Source organism: Ictidomys tridecemlineatus, chromosome 5 (genome assembly GCF_052094955.1).
Source record: "Ictidomys tridecemlineatus isolate mIctTri1 chromosome 5, mIctTri1.hap1, whole genome shotgun sequence".
In the NCBI taxonomy this organism is placed as follows: domain Eukaryota; kingdom Metazoa; phylum Chordata; class Mammalia; order Rodentia; family Sciuridae; genus Ictidomys; species Ictidomys tridecemlineatus.
Genome location: NC_135481.1, coordinates 140,291,133 through 140,312,993, shown reverse-complemented (window position 1 = coordinate 140,312,993; position 21,861 = coordinate 140,291,133). Strand labels below are relative to the sequence as shown.

At 40.2% G+C, this 21,861-nt stretch overlaps 1 protein-coding gene across 6 annotated transcripts in view; it reads right to left on the bottom strand.

Moving 5' to 3' along the window:
• LOC101964356 (synaptic vesicle glycoprotein 2B) overlaps window positions 1-21,861 on the bottom strand; it is a 171,432-nt gene that overhangs the window by 39,056 nt on the left and 110,515 nt on the right. For all 6 annotated transcript variants that reach the window (XM_005320110.5, XM_040275278.2, XM_078051207.1 and 3 more), the window contains one exon: window positions 299-479. In XM_005320110.5, coding sequence (XP_005320167.1) covers window positions 299-479 — 181 coding nt within the window. The remainder of the gene's footprint in view (window positions 1-298; window positions 480-21,861) is intronic.

The following is a 21,861-nucleotide window of genomic DNA, read 5'->3' as shown; positions in this document are numbered from 1 at the left end:
AGGAACCAAGTTACCTCAGACCCCACCCTTAGGCCCTGTGGTGAAATAACCCAGGAATGTGACAGACCAGTCAGGCAGTTCCTCTCTACCTATGGGAAGCAATCTTTTGACTTTATACACTGACTTTACAATTGCTAGCCCTAACCCTTATTTTTCCTAATGTTCAACCTTAATATGGTGTCTTGAAAGTCAATCACAAACAATCCAGAGCTTTCTGGAGGTAGCACACACAGCTAGAGAACCCAAGTGCCTAGACCCTTGGTCTCAGAGGGACCAGCCCAAGGTCTCTGAGTCATACCCTATGCCTGAGATGAGTCGGCAGAAGAGGAAGGCTCCATATCCCTGCACAAAGGAGGAGAGGGAGGCGAAGGAGGCATTGATGGCCAGAGACATGCTGAGGACTCTCTTTCTTCCCAGCTTATCAGCCAGGCCCCCCAGAATGAAGGCCCCCGCCATCATTCCTAGGTAGACTATCAGTCCTGTAAGACAGAGAAAGAAAGGGAGAAGATGGAGAGAAAAGATAAGACATTAGAGACCATTTGATGTTTAGAAAATCCAATGCCCCTTTTTACCCATCCTAGAAATTCTATATCATAGACACAAAAAAAAAATGTGACAAGATATTCATGGAAAATTAACAATTCTATACAAATATGACCTTTTATGTTAGTCCAACAACAATAACCTCACCAGGTTTATATCTGTGTATACAAACCAACATAGATAAACTGAAGCTCAGACAGATGTTCCCCTCCTAAAGAAGATTGTTTTAAATGCCTAATTCTCAAACAAAAGGCTGTAATTTTACTTTGAATCAAGAAAAAATGTTTGTACAAAAAAAAAAAAGTCCTCACCCTAGGGGTGATATTTAAGGAGAGAGAATTTTCAACGTAAAGAGTGGCAACGTCGGTAGGGGAAAGGTTGGGAAGGAAGGATATGGTACAAGTGTAAAAGAGCAATTGCCTACAGGGTGGACTATCATTACACATCCATAGAGACGCTTCTGGGAGCTATAATCAATGTTTAGTTTTCTTAAGGGAATGTAACATAATTTGAATATAATGTGAGGTGTGTCCAATTTAATTCTGCATGAGGGTATCCAGTGTTCTCAATTCCATTGATTGGAAGAGGTTGTACTTTTTGTTGTATTTTCTTGGCAAATTTTATCATATAGCAATTAACCATAAATTTCTTCCATTGGTCTATATATATTTTATGTCAATCCTATGCTATTTTGTTTACTATAGTAATCAAACTATATTTGAAATCAGGTAGTGTTGATGCCATAAGATTTGTTTTTTTTGTCTTGTTTTGCAGTGGATTGAACCCAGGGCCTTCTGCATGCTGAGCAAGAGCTCTACCACTGAGCTACACCCTCAATCCTCGGCTTTGATCTTTTAGCTCAACATTGCTTTGTCTACTTGGTGTCTTTTTAATTTAACAGCATTAATTCTTCTAATCCATAAACACAGGGTATTTTTCCATTTATATGCTTCTTCTTCAATATTTTGTATTTCAATATTTTGTAGTTCTCAATGTATAGATCTTTCATTTCCTTAAATTTATTCCCATTGAGGATATTATAAATGGCATTGTTTTCTTGGTTCCTTTTTCAGATAGTTCACTGTTAGTATTTAGAAATCATACTGATTTTTGCCTGTTAGTTTCCCATCCTGCAACTTTAATGAATTTGTTTATAAGTTCTGACATTTTTGGATGAAGTCAAGAGTTTCCTGTATGTAAGATCATGTCATTTGGAAACAATTTTACATCCTCCTTTTCATTTTGATAATTTTTATTTCTCTTTCTTGTCTAATTGCTCTGGCTTGAAATCCCAATACTGGGTTTGACAGAAGTGGTAAGAATGGGCATTCTCACCTTGATCTTGATCTTAGAAGAGAGATTTTCAACTTTTCACCATTGAGTATGATATTAACTCTGGGTTTGTTATATATAGTCTTTGTTATTTTGAGGTACGTTCCTTCTATACCTGATTTTCTGAAAGATTTTAATCATGGAAAGATGTTTAATTTTGTGCTTTTTCTGCAGCTATTGAGATGATCTTATGATTTTTATTTTTCATTCTGTTAATGTGGTATACAGTGTTTATTGACACACATTTGTTGAACCATCCTTGCATTTCAGGGATAAATCTCAATTGATCGTGGTGTGTGATCCTTTTAATGTGGTGTTGAATTTGACTTGCTAGTATTTTGTTGAGAATTTTTGCATCTATGTTATCAGTAATATTGGCTTATAATTTTCTTTCCTTGTAGTGTATTTGTCTGGCTTTAGTATCAGAGTAATGCTGGCCTTGTAAAATGAATTTGGAAGTGTTTCATCCTCTTCAATTTTTTGAAAGAGTTTGAGAAGGATTGGCATTAATTTTTCCTCAAATATTGGGTAGAATTTGCCAATGGAGCCATCTGGTCCTGTGTTTTTCTTTGTTGAGATGTCTTTGAATACAGACTCAAACTTCTTACTCATGTTTGGTCTTTCAGTTTGTTTTTTTTTTAATTTCTTTATGATTCTGACTTGGCAGATTGTATATTTCTGGGAATTCATCCATTCCTTCTGAGTTATCCAATTTGTTTCTGTAAAATTGTTCACATTACTCTCATGATCTTTCATATTTTTATAATGTCTCCTCTCTCATTTGTGATTTCATTTAAGTCTTCTCTCTTTTTCTTAGTTGAACTAAGTTTGTCAACAAATAACATTGTTTGTCTTTTCAAATAACCAACTCCATGCTTTAACTATTACACTTTATTGATCTTTATAGTACTAATGGTACTAATAGTACCAGATTTCTCAGCTCTACATTAATTCATTCTTTCTTTGCTCAACTTCAGGACTGCTTGCTAAGTGGCTTCCTTTCATCCAAGGAGAGAAACAATTAAATGTATAATTATTATCACCAAGTGAGAAAAAGTGCTCCAATAAAGGTATGTGTCAATTGTTACTAAGACACAGAGAAGGAGCATAACTTAGATATATCACACTCAATGTGGGAAGGCTCCCAAGAGAGTCATTGAGTTATTCTTGAAGGAAAAACAAAACCTAAGTTTCCATTCAGTGATTGGGGGAGTGCACTCAGGGAAGTGGCAGACAGCAAGTGCAAAGACAGGAAGGCACAAAGAAAGCCTGATACGTTTGGGCAACTATTAGTATAGTCTAGTGTAAGCAAAGCATAGTTCATGTGGGAGAACCCAGTGAGGGACTGAGGCTGAAGTGTAGAAAAGAGGCCATAACATAAAAATGATAAATGGCTCTGTATGTATGTGTCAGAGAGAGAGAGAGAGAGAGAGACAGAGAGAGAGAGAGAGAGAGAGAGAGAGAGAGAGAGAGAGAGGAGAGAAAGAGGAGAAAAAACACGCCCATGTATGGATGTATGCCATGTGTGGGTACACAAATGGATGCTTGCATAGGTCCATAAATTGGAGGGAAAGAAAGGGGAAAATTAAAGGTGTAGTCCAGAGATTGGCTAAGAACCAATCTCTACCTGCTCTACCTTGGCCCCCAACTTGGAGAAAAACATTATTATCCAAAAAAAAATTCATTTTTATTTTACTCCAGTAAGGCAATCTTCAACACCTCTGTTTGACAAGTAAAAGCCACCCTTCTAGACCCTACTTTTAGATTCTGACTTTACCTGCTGCTCCCCACAAGGATCTGCCAATAGGACATGAGACAGCGGCTCCAACGGTGAAGGAGGAAGAAAGCAACTGTGCTTTCTTCTCCTAAAAAACTAAGACTTACCGAGATTACTTCTTCACCCTGGCAGCAGCAATGCCTTTCCAAGGCAGCAGCTGAATGCAATGAATAGAAGCCACAGTGTGCCCCACCCTCCTCTCCCACACCAGCACCGGCCAAGCTGGGGCCCCTCTTCTGCAATCTGAGCTGCCGCTCCTTGGGGCACCTTCTCTGAGCTGCCAAATTACAATAATTCCAATCCCTTCTCTTGATTTCTGCAGCCCTAGTGGTGGTAGCTGCTTGCTGCTTTCACTTTCTTAGTGATACTTTCTAAAAATATTTCACTTACCCCATTAATATTTTATTCCAAAGTCACTAGCATGAGTTCTGTCTCCTAACCATGCCATGGCTGACCCAGACACAGGGGCAGATGAACCAACATTAGAAATCAGATATGGAATCCAACCCCTCAGCTTTACCAGAAGAAGAGGTTGAGCCCCAGAAAGGTCAGTGACTCGCCCAGAACCTTGACAATGGACCAATATCTGCTGTCCCTGATCCCTGGTCTCCTGGTTCTGAGCCTAGTGGTTTTGTTAGCAAACCTCCCTGTCCAAGGCACAGAAGCACCAGAGAGAACAAGGAGAGCTTCTCAAATGCTGTCTTTGGAGGCTGGGAAAGGAGGAATGGAAGAAAAATGAGTCTTTCCACCAGGGAAGGAAAATGTGAAATTGATGATGCCTCTGAAATGGCTGTGCTATTAAACTCATTTAAAATCTGTCTTTAGCTGAAGAAATTAAGGCAATAAATTTAGAAAATTAGAGTGCAATGGAGTTATCAAAAATTACATGAAGCAGATGAGGGGAAAGCTAGGAACTATCATCCTTCAATTCTGCTCAACAAGTTGAGTGGTATATTAGGGAAATGTCCCCAATACACTGAATTTTTAAGGAAATTAAAAACTATGATCGTAACTTGCAGAGCAGAGAGGATGAAATCAAAGGGAAAGGGTATAGAGAGATGGGAAAAGCTTTTTTTTTTTTTTTCCTTCTTCTTCTTCTTCTATTTGGGATTGAACCTAAGGGCACTCTACCACTGAGCCATAACACCAGCCCTAGCTTTTCTCTTAATATATTAGTATTGTTTTGTTTTTGCTTTGTGTTTGTTTTGCAGTACTAGATATTGAGCCCAGGGGGACTCTACTACCACTAAGCTACATCCTCAGCCTTTTTTATTTTTGAGACAGGGTCTCACTAAATTGCCCAAGCTGTGATCCTCCTGCCTCAGGCTCTAGAATAGTTAGGATTACAGAGTTTTTAAAAAAATATTTTTATTTTAGTAGATGGACACAATCCATTTATTTTACTTATTCATTTTTTTTTTTTGGAGGGATTGGGAAAAGTTTTTAATTGGTGATAAAGCAACAGAGGAAATGGACTACCCCTCCTTGGAAGAGGGAGGAGCCTGTGCTGACGGGAACCATGAAAGGAAGAGCCAGGTGTAAAGCAGATGGTGGTGTCTGGTGGGTTCTGGGCTCCAGGATCACCAGCTGCACAACCACAGGCAGCCCACTCAGTTCCCCTGGCCATTGCTGCCCTTTGTAAGACTCAGACCACAGTCCTCATCCTGCAGAGTCGTTAGGATTACATAGAGGAAGGGGTTGGAAGTACTGAGCAGGATGCCTGCCACCACGTACCTCCACAGTCAATAACAACTGCTATTGTTATCAGTAGTGTGGCTCAGAAAAGTGAAAATAAGGTGGTGGCGTGTTAAAGTCAAACCAGCCATATATTACAGGAATCTGAAGAAAGAGGATCCAGAAGAGCAGACGAAACTTATTTTTAGCAACATGCCCTTTAAATAGACTTCCCTTTCTCTCTACCTGGAGAAGGAGCCAGATTCCAATAAAAACCTTTCTTTGACTAAAATAGTTTTCAAATTTTCTCTAACAAAACTTTCAGGGAATTATCTTTCTAACTCTGTGTTTGTCAAATTCTCTGGTTAAATGTTATCTTCACTTAGAGAGGCAACTCTGATGTTCGAAACTGGGCCTCATCAAACATTTTCTGTAAAGGGCCAGAAAGTAAATATTTTACTCATAAATAATCGTTTTGTATACCTCTGATAGTCTCTGTCACCTTTTCTTCCTCCTTTTAAAATTTACAACCCTTGTCAGGTGAGGTGGTGCATGCTTATTATCCCAGCAACTCAGGAGGCTGAAGGAGGAGGATTGCACGTTTGAGGTCAGACTCAGCAACTTAGACCGTGTTCTCAAAATTTTTTTTAAAAAAAAAGGAGCAGGGGGTGGAATGTGACTCAGTGTTAAAGCACCCCTCAGTTCAATCCTCAGTAACAAAAGTAAATAAAATATCTAACCCTTTATACTAAAACACACCCAAGAGGACTATTCTAGTGTTCCACAGCATTGAAGGGTGACTATATTTCACAGCAACGTAGTTTGTTTCATAAAGAACTAGAAGAGAAGATGCCAAAGATTCTCAACACAGCAAAATGATCAATGATTAAAGAGATGAAAATGCTAGTTAGCCTGATTTCCATTATGTAGTGTGTTTGTATGTCAAATTATCACAGTGTATCCTATAAATATGTACAATTATTGTGGATAATTTTTAAAATTTTTAAAATTTGCAACCCTTTAATATGTAAAACTAAAAGAAGATCACGGGTTTGTGGATCATTGTTTGCTGAACCTTGTTCTAAACAAAATTCAGTCATCTCTGCTCCTCTTTTCATAATATATTGGTCCATCTCTTCATATCATATATCTCTATTTGCTAGTAGATATCTATTGGTTCAATGCTTATCAAGGTCTGTTGACTGTCAATTACTGGAGGTGGGGACAGGGTTAGTTCTAAGTTGCGTTCCTTATTGTGTCTTGCATTTAGCACATACAAAGCACATAGTAGGTGCTCCATTAACATTTGTTCAATAGAAAAATAAATGATATAAAAATTCATATTTATTATAGAAAAATCTGAAAATATACCTGAAACAAATAAAAGGTAAAACAAAAACTATCCATCACATCACCATTGAAGGACAGCTGTTGTTAGTGTGTTTGTTTGTTTGTTTTTGTTTGTTTGTTTGTTTGTGGTCCTGAGGATTGAACCCAGGGCCTTGTGCATGGAAGGCAAGCACTCTTCCAGCTGAGCTATATCCCCAGCCCTGAATGTTTGTTTGTTGTTGTTGTTGTTTTTAATGTTTTTTAGTTATAGATGAACACAATAATTTTATTTTGTTTATTTATTTTTATGTAGTGCTGAGGATCTAACCCAGTGCAAGGCAAGTGCTCTACCACTGAGTCACAATCCCAGGCCGCATGTTTTATTTTTGTATTTATATGTTTACATCAAACTGTATTGACTTGGTTGAGACCATTCTATATTGGAAGTTTCCTACTCTGTTTTTTCCACTTCATAAGTAACTCAGCAAAGGACATCTTTGTGCATAATATCCTCATCTGCAATTCTGGTTATTTGCTCAAAATAGAAACAGAATCATAAGGTGAAAAGGGATCAACAGCTTTGTGGTTCCTGAGATGCAATACCAGATTTTCTTCCAGGGAGCTGACACATATCATAAACCTATCGCCAGCTCCAGATGATTTTATCCTCAGACAGACAAGATATTTCCTCTCTGCACCAGAGGCAGTGGGAGGAGGAGGCACACAATCAGATTGCACTGGCTTATAGTGATAATGTGAAAAAAGAGGCCCCTGCTTGGATGATCATCTTTATTCAGCAATTAACCAAAGACAAAGAAGCCATTTCTAGCTTTCTTTGCTTGAATACATAGACATTAAATGCATTAATTATGCTGAGAGGATTCTGAGATCCCTTTTCCTGCAACCATTCAAATATTTATTTGACTGTATACATTTGCTTTGCAGGGATAAAAATCAGCATGTCCCAACTAGACTATTCCATTCTACTTACAATTTCTAACAGAAAATTCCTGACAACTCCTTTCCATTTCTTTATTATTTAATAAAATATATCTTCTTGAAAGATGATACTCTCCTGGATTAGGGTCTAGGATTCACAGGCTCACAAGTGGTAAATGTGATAAGGGAATCATGGGAATCCCCTAGGGAAGGCTCACTTGGATATCAGATCATGGAAGAACATCAGGATATCTGTCTGCACATCCTATGAAATCAAATGCATTGGGAAAGTTGGGCAAATTATTTATATGACATCTTGATGCTTGGAGACCTCCAATTGTGTAAACATTTTCTATGAGAGCTAAGTACTTCTTGGCACAAGAAAACCTTTGGCTTTACCTTGTTGTCCAGTAGAAAACAACCTGGAATCACCATGCTAGACTTTTCTAATCCTTTATGTGTGCAACACATTCAACTGAATGAATTTCGGGGAATAGGTTAACTTTCCCAGTCTATTGGAATTTTTTCCTAAATGTCACATAAAATATTCAGAAACAAATGTATAGAGGAGAAAGGAAAGGACAAAGGAACTAGCATCTGGGAAGTCTCTGCCATGTGCTAGTTACTTTACTAGATGATATATACAGTAATTTCTGTTTGCCATTCCAACTTTATGAGGAATATTAATATGTTCATTTAACAGATGAGGAAACTGAGGTTAGGAATTTTCCTTTCTGTCCACAGTTACTAGAATATTGAAGTAAAGCTTCCAGTTTGGATGGAAGAATCCAAGTTGAGTGATTCATCAATGCTGATTGTTCAGATCTTTGCATAGCTGGCCCGGATTCAAGCCCAAGTTCAGAGAGCCTTTCCTAACCCTCCATCTTCAATAGCCTCTCCATCCAATGAAAGAAATCACAAAGACCAGGTAGAAGCTGTTACATATATTCCAAGTGAGTGATATTGACAACTTGGTCCAGGATGGTAGCAGTACAAGTGGTAAGATGTGGCTGGATAATGGACGCACGTTAAGGGTAACATCAAAAAGAAGAATGGTATTTAAAGTTGGAACTGAATGAGATCCCCAAAGGAGTGGGTGGCAACAGAGTAGAAATTCAAGGACCCAGCATCAAAATATTCCAGTGTTCAAAGGTCAGGGAAATGGGGGGAACTCAACGATGGCCAGCAACCAGTGAGACGGCAGGCAGCTAGGAGATAAGGGTAGCCTAGAAGTCCAGCAAAGAAAGTACATCAAGGAGAAGGAAGTAGTCAATGGCTACAGTGGCTGTGAACAGGTCAGGAGAGCCGAGGACTAAGATCTGACCACAGGATTAAGTAAGTGAGGGCCACAAGTTGTCTAGACAAGAGCATGTTTCTACATTGATAGGGACCAAATCCTCCTCAAAGTGGGTTCAAGTGCAGATGGGAACTAAGGAATTAGATTCAGTGAGTTCTACTAAAAAGAGAATAGGAAAGGTATGTGTGGGGTCAGGATCGCATTGTGTGCAGGTGGGAATGGTTCCACGCAGAGAGAAAATCTGCTGTCCCAGGGAGGTGAGAGAGAATGAGACCTAGTGTGCAAATGGACAGGATACCTCCGCCTGGGCCACAGGGAAGATGGAAGCACAGAGGCAATCAGGGAGGTAGGTGTGGAGGTAGGATGTGCTTTTCTGGTTGTTTCTATTGTTCTTAATGAAAGAGGAACTGAGGTCACCATGTTGAGTGAGAGGATGGGGATGGGATGCTGGAAAATGGAGAAGAGTAGATAATGCACAAAATAGTTATTGAGGAGAATGGGAGAGGGAATGGTCCAGGGAAGAGCAGGATGCTGGCTGGCAGCACAAAGGGCCCCCTTTGTGGATGACCTTAGTGAATGAATTTATTGAAGCCAGTCAGCACAGTGTGTTTCTCACCAGCCACCACGTAGAGGGGACAGGGACAGATTGATGAAAACTTAGATGCAATTAGGTTTGGAGACTACAGCAAAGTCAGAAAGACATGAGGAAATTGATGGCATACACAAAGAGTGGTTGTGATAATGGGCCTTGAAATTAAGTTCAGTGAGGACAAGAGGGTAATTAGAGACAGTTTGATTAAAAGCTATAGGGCCAGGACTGGTGGCTCACACTTGTAATTCCAGATACTCAGGAGGCTGAGGAAGGAAGATCACAAGTTTGAGGACAGCCTGGACAACTTAGTGAGAACCTGTCTCAAATTTTTTTTTAAATTTTTTTACACAGAGGGCTGGAGGTGTAGCTCAGTAGTAGAGCACTTGCCGAGCATGTACAAAGCCCTGGGTTCCATCTCAGCACTTGCAAAGAAAAAAAAAATGTCCATTGGAGAAGACTTGAAGGAATTTAGAGAACAAGATATTGGGAAATAGCTATTGAAATCACCAAGAATTATAACAGAAATACTGTTGGAATGTGACAGTGAATTTGGAACTAAAATTCTTAACATATGAGAGAGCATGAGTCAGGTGGCCGGCAGATGATCACCACAAGAATGCATAGGAAGTGATACACTTTGATGACAAAAGACTCAGATGTGGGGTTTTTAGTGAGGAGAGAGAAAAATGTCTAGAAAGGTCAATGAATATCAAGGAAGACAACAGTGCTAAAGTGTGGGGTATCAGGTATGACAGAGAAAACAGCCCCCGTCTAAGACTTCACAGCTCAGTTATGTCCTCAGAGGAGAAAATGTTTCAGTTGCAACAACAGGGTAAATGGTGAGGTAGGACAGACTAGGGACCCTGCCTCCATCAGCAGAGCTGACATAAGGCTAAGGATCTCCCTGTCGCCTTGCCCCCTTGCTTTTATCACAGGGGCTACAGTTTCCCAAAGTGGAAAGATACTGTTTTTTCGGAAAGATTGTCCAAACATCCCAAGGAGTATACACAAACCCTCAAGTTTGACCTATAATCTAGGAAGGAGAATCCCCTATCTCATATATATTACTTGTATCTCATGCATTTAATGTAACATCTGGGGAATGAGCATTTGGTGCCTGTGCGATAGGCATTATGGGCAAAGCATTGTAATCTGTCAATCACCCCCCATTTAACACAATCCACTCTAACAAAAAGCCTGCCAAAGGCAAATAAAGGACTCAGAAGCACATATAATCCCAGACCCACTGTGAACCTGCAAGCAAATGTCTTTGTTCTGTCCCCACTGTGTTCTTACAGAGTATCTTTCTCCAATAAACTCACTTAACTGTTCTCTTTGTCTTGGTGAATTCTCATCACCCACACAGAGCTGTCACCCAGGTCCCATGACCAACAGCATTGGGAGAAAAGCCTGACATAAAAGTTTGGGGATTGAAGGTTATAGAATGTTCTACAGGAATACGTCTGGGTGATAAGTGATGTCTTGGGAGACAAGGGCCTCTCAGGGTGACTGACATTTACAGGGACAAAATGCATAATGAAACTAATCTTGATTTCCATGGCAAGGCTGGTAGTGTAGTGAAGGAAAAAATGCTTGGGAACCTATCAAGAATGCATTGAGCTCTGGAATTCTCTTCAGTCCTGCCAGTGGAAGAGTAGAGGTCCAAGGGAGTCAGCTTGTTTATGATCTGTTTCTCCATTGAAATGTCAGTTTCATGAGAAGAGGGACTTGTGTGTCTTGGTCATCAAGGAACAAGTGAACAAAGAGTTGACTCTTTAAACAGTTATTGAATAAAGTGAATAAATTAAAAATATGCAACTATAGGGCTGGGGTTATGGCTCAGTGGCAGAGCGCTTGCCTAGCACGTGTGAAGCACCAGGTTCAATCCTCAGCACCACATAACAAATAAAATAAAGGCATTCTGTCCATCTACGACTGTAAAAAAAATTAAAAATAATATACAACTATAAATTCATTTGTATTGGATTCTTATGTTGTTCCAGAGATTCTGATGAATATTTCATGTGCATTATCTTCTTTGATCTTCATAATAGTTTAAGGAGGTAGATACTAATAATATCTTCATTTTATAGATTAAGAAATAGCTGGGTGGTGGCACAGGCCTGTCATCTCAGTGACTTGGGAGACTGAGGCAGGAGGATGACAGTCTGAGGCCAGCCTCAGCAATTTAGCAAGATCCCAAGCAAATTAGTGAGACTCCTTCTCAAAATAAAAAATAAAAAAGGGCCTGGGGATGTGGCTCAGTAGTTAAATGCCCATGGTTTCAATATGGTGGGCTGGGAGGGGGGAGAAAGAAAGAAAGAAGGGAGGAAGGAGAGAAGGATGGAAGGAAGGAAAGAAGAGTTCAGCTTCAGAGACCTTAAGTGACTTGTCCAAGATGGTTAGTGATGTAGCCAAGCTATGAAATCAAGTCCATCTCTAAAAACTTGTGTATGTGGTACATTCCATCACTCACATTCCCAGCAGCCCTTTTCTCTCTTCTTTCTTGGTAGGGGAAACTTTTTTTTTTAGGTATTAAAATATTTTTTAGAGACATTTCCACTATACACACTCAAACCTTGGGGATGAGTCGTAGTTCATTTACGGTGGTCATCTTCAACTAATGTTTCTTTTTTAAATTAATTTATTTATATAAATGACAGCAGAATGCATTTTGATTCATTGTACACAATTGCAGCACGACTTTACATTTCCGTGGTGTACACGATGTAGCATCTCACCATATGTGCAGCCATACATGTACCTAGGATAATGATATCCATCTCATTCCACCATCTTTCCTGTCCCCATGCACCCTCCCTACCCTCCTTCCCCTTTGCCCAGTCAAAGTTCCTCCATTTTTCCCATGCTCTCCCTCCCTGTTATAAATCAGAATCCACTTATACAAGAAAATATTCAGCCTTTGGTTGTTTGGGATTGGCTTATTTTGCTTAGCATGATATTCTTCAGCTCCATCCATTTACCTGCAAATGCCATAATTTTATGCTCTTTTAATGCTCAGTAACATTCCATTCTGTGTATATATACCACAGTTTCTTTATGCATCCATCTGTTGAAGGGCATCTAGGTTGCTTCCACAGTTTAGCTATCGTGAATTGAGCTGCTATGAACATTGATGTGGATGGGTCACTATAGTATGCTGAGTGATTAATCCAATGCAGGCAATCGTCATCTTTTCATCACTGTGATGAAAATACCTGACAAGAACAACTTAGAAGAGAAAAAGATTGGCTTTGGGTCATCGTTCGGGAGGATTCAGTCCATAGTCAGCCAGCTTCATGGCTCTGGGCCTGAGATGAGGCAGAACGTCATGGCAGACGTTCTGCCTCATCTCAGGCAGAGGAGAGCTACTCAGCTAATGGCAGCCAGGAAGCAGAAAGAAAGAAGATGAACCCTTTCAGGGCATGCCACCAATGACCTACTTCCTCCAACCAGGTTCTACTCCCAGTACTTCATTCAGCCATCAATCCATTAATGAGATCTGAGTGCTCAGGATCCAATCACCTCCCCCCCCCAAAAAAAAACCCCACCTCTAAACACATAAGACTTTGAGGGACATTCCAGATGCAAACCATAACAGAGGGGAACCTTGTTTTTTATTCAGGTTTTAAAATGTATTCAGAGGAATCGCCTCCATACAGACTCAACGCTGGGAGATGAGTCATGGGTAATTTAAGACGGTCATCTTCAACAAGTCTCAGGCCAGTGATTAATCCACGGAGGCAGTCATCCCTGTGAAGGCATCATCCAGAGGCTTCTGGGAAATATTTTCATGCCTAAAGAGGGGCATTACGGGGGACGCACTTTCTTGCCATCACCTCTCTTCTTCCCTACTTAGAAAGCTGTTATGAGAGGATGTAAAGCTAAGGGGTAGAGTGGCAATCTTATGACTTAAAGAAAAAGGCAAAGAGAATCACAGTGATGCCAACCTGGGGGCCTGACATCAATGGGCCATTGAACCAACTCTGGAACCACACCTACTTGAACGTTCTTGTTCAGTAAATAATAAAGAGCTTTATGATCTATAGTCATTGTTACCAACAGCCAAATGCAACTGAGGCATACAACCCTTTAAAAAAAAGAAATCATCCAGATAAAAGATCATCTGATTGATTTACATAGTCACTCCTTAATAGCGAAAGGCAAGATGACTTAGTATAGAGGAAAGACCTCTGTGGCAACAGACAGGAGTCCCAGGTCCTGGCCTCTGAATATGTGAACTTGACCAAGATACTTCATCTCTAGGACTCAGTTTCCCCATGAATTAGAAATGAAGAACATGCCAGATCTCGATCCCTTTCACATCTAATATCAGGTGGTTTCATAATATTGTAACCTCATGCTGTTTGCTTTATAATCTGTTGTCTTTCAAGGATAAGTTCCCTTTCTAAGACCCACTGAGCGATGAGGCATGGAGGCCAAAGAAAGAATGAGAGAGACTTCTTTTCTGCACATCCCCAGAGAGATTAACGTGTGCTCTGAGTCAGCAAAAGCTCCAGCAGTGAAATACAACACGCTCACTCTGCACTTTTGAGCAGCTCAGGGCAGCCACAGGGAGAGAAGCGTTTTCACACTCAGTCTGTTCAGTGGATCCCATGGGGCACGCCAAAGGAGACTCTCCTTTCCCTCTTCCCCTGCTAACATCTGATTTTCAACCTTCCTTCTCTGGAAACTAAATCAGTACTTTGCAAAGTGAAAATCAGCTCACCTGGGCTAGTGCTGCTTAAGACTTATTTTAGAGAGAGAGATTTCACACCTACTGACGCACAAAGGACCATTTTGGCTGTGCAATCATGAGATCCACCGAGGACTTGCATATTCACTGTCCGATGTGGTTGCTGGAGAAGGGGATTGGAGGAGTCATTTGTGCTTCTGCGTTTCTGATCTATACCTGGTGACAGATGGTGCCTTGGGACACCTTTCATGGCCTGACTCAGGATGATGGCAGTGTTTCTGTACAGCTCTCTGGATAGCCTATTCTGGGTAGAAAATCTATGCCTTAGGGATCATTGCAGACCCTTGAAGTTCCCCTGGGAATTGTAATTTAGCTGTCTGGGACATCCTCTTGTCTAGAGAGATGAGCTGTTCAGCACTCTGCTGGAGACCCAGCCCTGATTCATACTTGTAACTTATGGGAGTGATGTATTTTGCATGAAAGGTTGCTGAAGGTTATATATGTCATGGGCACCTGCAAAAATCTTCCATGGATGGTACAGCAAGGTACAGGGGAAGCAAGAGTGCAAAGTCAAATATAACAGTTTCAAATCCCAGCTCTGGCACTGACTAGTTTTGACAAGTTATTTTAACCTCTTAGTGCCTACATATCCTCATCTGTAAAATGGTGAAAATAATGTTTACCTTGCAGATTATAATAAGAAATAGAAATGCCCTATATAAAAGACCTAATACAGAATGCATGCAAGGAAAGAGCTTATCAAATTATAACTCTTGGTGGTGGTGGTATAATTATTATAATTTTCTTTTAAAGTAGAAGAAAGGTAATAGAGGTTGAACCAGGCACTTGGAAATTACTGACTCTTTACCACCAGTTCCTTTTGCTTTCTAGGAAGAACTCTGTACATAATAAAATAAATCTTCCAACTTCATTAGTATAAAGTAACCCATAGTGAAGATGAATAGCAATGAGTGGATCACAGGTCCAGAAAATTTCGTTAGGAACTGGAGTCCACCATGCATTGCTTAAGATCTCAAAGCAGCACTTCCCTTACTGTGGGAACTGGGATTAGCATTCTGCCCATCTCACAGGGTCATTCAAAGATCAAATGAGAGTGTCCAGGGAAACTTGAAAAATCTATCAAGCACCGTACAAGGTTTTCAGGTGCAACTCCATTTCACTATGCTGGACAAGACTTATGTACACACAAAAACCATCACTGCAAACACAAAAAAGAAGCTGTGTGGGGTCAGTGCCTACACCTTATATAGCACAAAAAGAAAAAGTCCTGGCATCTGTGCAGTTCCCGCTGACACAGAGTTTCTGTGTAAAACTACCTGGCTCTCTATACTGGCTGCTACAATAAAATCACTATATGCCTATAACTCACCTACAGAGACTCTGACTTAATTTTTCCAGAGCCAGATCTGTATTTTTAACAGCTTCTCATATGATTGTAATGGAAAGTCAGGGCTGAGAATACTCTTCTAGAGCAGCAGTTCACAAATGAAAGTGATCTTGCCCCCCAGGGGACATTGGCAATGTCTAACATTTTTGGTTGTCACAACTGGGAGCAGGTTGCTATGGGCATCTATCTGGTACATAGAAACCAGGGACGCTGCTAAGTAGCTTACAATGCACAAGACAATCCCATCCAAGAACAAAGAATTAACCAGCCCAAAGCATCAGAAGACTGATTTAAAAAATAATAAAAAAAAACAGTAGCTAATTGTAATACACAGAAATGACTCAGCAATATTTCTGTTCCCATCTGTTCTCCCCACCTCAAGAGGTGGACTGTACTTCCCCTGTCCATGAAACCAAACAATCTTTATGACTGTACAAAGGAAATAATGCTTCTCAGCCTCTGAGGTGAGGTCACAAAAGGCAATGTGGCTTTGGTTTGCCTTTTTCTCTTGGGGTAGGCACCTTGGAAGCCCTGAGCTGACAAGTGGAAAACCCAGCTACAATGGGCTACCATCTTGGAAAGATCACACATGGAGAAGCCCACAAGGAGCCCCAGTGTCTGTCTTCCCAGTGAGGGCCCAGAGTGTGAGTGAGCCTTACTAAGGAGTCCAGCATCCCACTTCCAGGTGCCCAAGGTGACGGGCAACTAGAGCAGAGGCCTTGTGTCACCCAGACTGCAGATTTATGAGCAAAGTGAATGGTGTGGAGGTTTTGGTTCTCCAGGGAGTCTGTTTGTTTAGTATGCAAAATAGGTAATCAAAACAAAATCTGTTATGATTCTATAGAAGATCCACGTCTGAACCCCCTTGGTTAGGCCACCAAAATTAAATGCTTGCATATACTCACTAGAGAGTGAGATACTTACATATTTCCAGCCCACACACAACCCTGCAACCTCTATCTCCATTCTCAGTAAATACAGTTTACTTAAGGTTCTTCCATCCATGCCTGCTGTGTTTTCCATGGTCTGAAGGTCATGTTTTAAAGCATATGGTTTACTCTTAGTGAATGGAAACAAATATAAACATAATAAAGGGAATCAATCTAAATAAATAATATCTTATTCCATAAATAGAAAATTGATAATTACCAAACATCTTTTACTTACAAGGTCTTCCAGGAGTATGCATCAAACTGTGAAGAATATAATTTAAAAACTCCTTAAAGTCTTTGAAGTCCCATCCCTAGTACATCTTTGCCCTACATAAAGTTAATACAAGGGAGAAACTAAAGCATTGGATTGGATTGCAGTTGGATCAAGAGAGCAGGATGAGTATTGACTGAGAAACAACCATGTGCAGACCCTAGGCTGGACAGTTAGTCTGGGTGACTTCATTGACTCTCCCAAAATCCTGAGAGCTAAGAACCATCTACCATCCTCCACTATCCTTGCACCCTGTTCTTCTCTCCCCACATCCTCCCTCTTTAGACACTTCCCTTTACTTCCAGCAAAACTAAAATACACACACTTTAAGCTTCAAATATTTTTATTCACTCTTGGTCAAAATTTAAGTAACAATTGAGAAACTATAAATTTGAACAAGAAATTAATCACTGGAAATTGTCAACACAAGCACTTTTGAGACTGAGCAGGGGTTCTATCTTATAACGTAGGAGTAAGTCAAAAAGCACAAAAGCAAAATTGTTCTAGACAAGTGGGAAAAGCATCCCACTCTAAACCAAATCCATACTTAATCTACATCTATATCAGCAAAGTGGGTTGCTGATAAGATCTCCTATTGAGCTTTGTTTGGGTTTTTTTTTTTCATTTCATGATAGCTCTTAATCATGAAGCTACCATGCTTGTCTTTTGGTTGTTGGTTAGCTGGTAGGTTGTTTAGAATTTGTTTTTATTCATTTTATGTTCGTTGTAGAAAAATGAATTTACTCAGCAACCTTGTCTGAACATGAGTTCTCCAATTTTGTAAGAAACACAACTTATATAAATCTAAAGATATAAATTTCTTGGGGTGGATACTGGAGGTATGGGGATTAAAATCAGCCTCATGCATGCTGGGCAAGTGTAGTACCACTGAGCCACATCCCCAGCCCTAATCCTTATACTGCAAACTGAACCCAGAGATCCTCTACTCCTAAGCTACACGCCCAGCACTTTATTTTTTTAATTTTGAGACGGAATGTCCCTAGATTACAGAGTCTGGCCTTGAATTTACAATCTTGCTGCCTCAGCCTTCTGAGTAGCTGGGATTACAGGTGTGTGTCACCATGCATGGCTTAAAAACATAAATTTCTCTAAGAGAAATTTGCATAAATTGTACAAGAAAATAATGGTACTTAAATTCACCCTATATTAAAACCTCAGTTTTCAAAACATTCAGTTTGCTTCTCAGATAACCTTCTATCAGGTCTCCCATCTTTAGTCTCTGTTCCCAGTGATCCATTCTTCATTGACATAGGGATTCTGCCAGCACTAAGTCTATCTATTCAGCTTACACATTACAGAACTGATGAAATACTGTAGGTCCCCAGACCCACTGGCCTAGGATGAAATGACCAAACCAAACTTCCATCAATCATCTGACCTTCATAAGCTCGTATTCAACCCCACAGAACACAGTGAAATTTGGGGTGTCCTGAAATGAGAGTCAGTTCAGAACCAATATCCAGTAGTTCCCAAAAGTTCCCTCTATTTCCTTTCCCCAATGCATAGTTACCCTGGTAAAAGTTTGAAGGTCCCTTTGGAGAGCATGGGAGAAAGATTAGCAGTATTAATCTGTGGCAGTGTACTGGGGCTCTTTATCAAGCAAACCCAGCATCCCCTTCATTCAAGGAGTTCTGGGTCTATAAACTGGCTCCAATCTGGGGAATGATTTTAGACTTTTGTTCACTTAGCCTAGAATGTGTTTGCTTACACAGATCAAGTAAGAATTGAGTAGGTGTTAGCTTTTTGTCATTATGACCAAGATATCTGACAAGAACAGCTGAGAGAAAGAAAAGTTATTTGGGGCTCATGGTTTCAGAGGTCTCAGTCCTTAGGCTGCCAATTCTATTGCTCTGGGCCCACAGTAAGGCAAAACCCCACAGCAGAAGTACATGGTGGAGAAAAGCTGACAAGAGGCAGAGAGAGAGAGAAGGGAAAGGAGGAAGGGACCAGGGACTGATATAGTCTAAGGCCACAGCCTCAGCGACCTACTTCCTTCAGACATGCCAACCTGTCTACATTCAAATTATTAATCCATCGACTGGATTCATCTACCAATGAGGTTACAGCTCTCATAATTTAATTTTTTCAATACTGAATTTTTCCTTTGGGGTTTATATTTTGCCCCTAGGAAGGGAAGCTTTCTCTCTGCTTCCTGGGGCCATGTTCTGATCTGCTTTCCTCCACCAAGCCCTTCCACTGTAAGGTTCTGCCTCACTCAGGCCTAGAGCCAAGGAGTCGATGATTATGGACTAAGACCTCTGAAACTGGGAGACCCAAATGAAATTCCTTTTCTCTATGGTGTTCCTGTCAGGTCTTTTGGTCACAGCAATGAATCATATACATGGCCAACCAGATCACTGCCTCTTATAAGTGTTTGATTAAGAGTAATCCGTGATAATATTTTACATAATCTCTACTGCCCATCCCACCAGAGATTACCAGTGTTCTCATTACCACTAGAAATAGAATCAACAGTATTTCCAATCTATTCAAATTACCATGCCTGTAATCTCAACTATTCAGGAAGCTAAGGCAGGAGGATTGCAAGTTTGAGGCCTGCTGGGGCAACTTACTGAGACTTGATCTCAAAATAAATTTAAAAAAAATAGATAAATAGGCCTTTTCATTCGACCTCAGTGGTAGAATGCTTGCCTAGCAGGTACAAGACCCTGGGTTGGATCCCCAACCGTGGGAAAAAAAAAGAGAAAGAGAGAGAGAGAAAAATCTAATCAGATTAAAGAAAAAATTCCAGAAACCCCAGAACCAATTCAGAAACCTGAACCTTAAGATTCTGTTCCTCTGGAATCACTCCCAGGACCAACATCACTGGGGGGAGAGTGGACATCACAGTTCCTGCCACGTCACTCCCTTCCACAAAGACATTCAGTGTCTCCCTATTGCCTGTGGCACCAAGTCCACACTCCTTCAGGTGGCAAATCAGTAAGGGAGCCCTGAGCTTTCATTCTATTCTAAAGCATCCTATGATCTATAAATAAAAATTACAGATATAAACACATAAAGGAATATATGAAAATTCCCAGTTGTCGGTCTCCTTATCATGAGTAGCTGTTTATTAGGTGCATTTGTCATGTCAGGGTTTGTGACATAGAATGGCCCCTTCTTTCAGGAACTGACTCACTGAATTCAGGACTAAGGACAAAGTAGCTCATCAATCAAATGCTCTCCCCAGAGGCTCAGCTAGCATTTGCATATAAAACAATTAAAATATCATTTTCATGACAGCAGAATAATATATCCATCTCTGAGATGTTATGAAAATTCAACTCATAATTTATGCTAATGGATTCACCCTATCTGACATTGCTCTCTGTCCTCCTTATAGCTGGCACAGACCCCAAGCCCCAGGGGGTCCCCTATTAGGCTCTAAATTACTGTCTGAACCATAAGACTCCCTGAGTCTTGGAAAGCCACTACAGATGGTAAGAAAAACTAACAGCCAACAAAATACACCTCAAGGGACTAAACCCTTCCAAGAAATCAAAATTTTTCAAGCAAACACAGAACACATGCCTAACAGTGGGGCTCTCTTTTGATCAGCATAAAGGTGGAAAATATCCCATAGTTAAGAAGTACTTTTGCAATTCTTAAAAAACTTTGGTGTCAATTTATCACATGTAATCAGAGAAAGATGCTGTTGGTTTGTCTTAAATGTCACTTATACTAAATGTTGTCCTAGCTGAAAAAAACGGTTTGTCAATAATTCAGGGTCATTCGAAAGAACCAGATGGTTTGTCAGCCAGGCATCACTGACTTCCTACCTTCGTGACATTTCTTTAGGTGATTGGACTTGGGGTTTTTGTTTGTTTGTTCGTTTGGGGAGGTTTTTTTTAGCAAATATCCAGAAAATGCATAACGTTCACCTGAGGGGAAATCAAAAGTCACATGGATTCATTCATCAGCCACCTGAAATCATGGAGCTTCAGATAATCCCAAGGTCACACACAACAGTAGAGATGATGCAAAAACAAGTCATGTAACTCTAGGCACTCCCCAGGCTCTATCTCTTATATTGTTTTTGTTTCTTTCCTATCTTAATCAAAATGATAGGAGTGGATATTACATTGCACAATTGTCTTGAGCCATGCTGTATTTTCTGTTTCTTGTAAGAGCTCTATTTCTGCCAGCAGACTAAAACTCCCTGGATGCCAGGACTTGGTCTGCCTCGTATTGCTACAGACTGGAGGCATACCAGAAGCATGGTAATGCTCAAGAATTTTTTTAAATAATGAAGAAAAGGTTTGATTAAAAAACGAATGCATTCTCCTTGTCTTGAAGGGGACCAACCACTAGATGCTAAGCAGGGCTGAGTCTCTGATGCTACCAATATGTCCATGGACCTTTATCCTCCCCAGGTGAGACAGTTCTAGGTGAGGAACTCAATAAAACACAATGCTGGAGAGAAACAAACTTTTATCTCTCCAAAAAGCTCATAGAAGTGGCCCAGATATCGTTTTTTTTACCTGGCTCAGGGGCATTTCTTTTATTTTCTGAACTGATTCATTCCTTTCCAGGAAGAAAACAAAATATCCTGTGATTTGAGACCTGAATCTGGGAGCAGGGAGTTCTCTTACAGCATTCCTGAGTCATTGACTAGGAATCAAGCCTAGAGGCATTATTTCAGAGGGTCCCCCACCCCCAGCAAAGAGAAAGGAAAGGGAAAGAGAAAAAGCACTGGATTAGCACCCGAGCAGGAAAGGTATTTTCATCAGCTAAGGTCAAATAGCTTGACCTCAAAATCTATACTACATGATTTGGCTGAGAAAAAACGCACAACATCATCTGAGAAAATCTGGTCCTGAACTTGGGTGGCTCATCATTTTAAGCAATCAGGTTAGTAATAATAACTTCAATCAACAATAACAATAACTAAGGTATCTTGAGTACCTGTTATATGCAGGCAGTATTTTAGCCAAGTTTACTATATTAAACTCCATGGATTCTCATAATAACCCTGTGAAACAGACATCCTCATCATCCCCATTTTACAGATGAGGAAACCAGGGCACAGAGAAACTACATAATTTTTCTA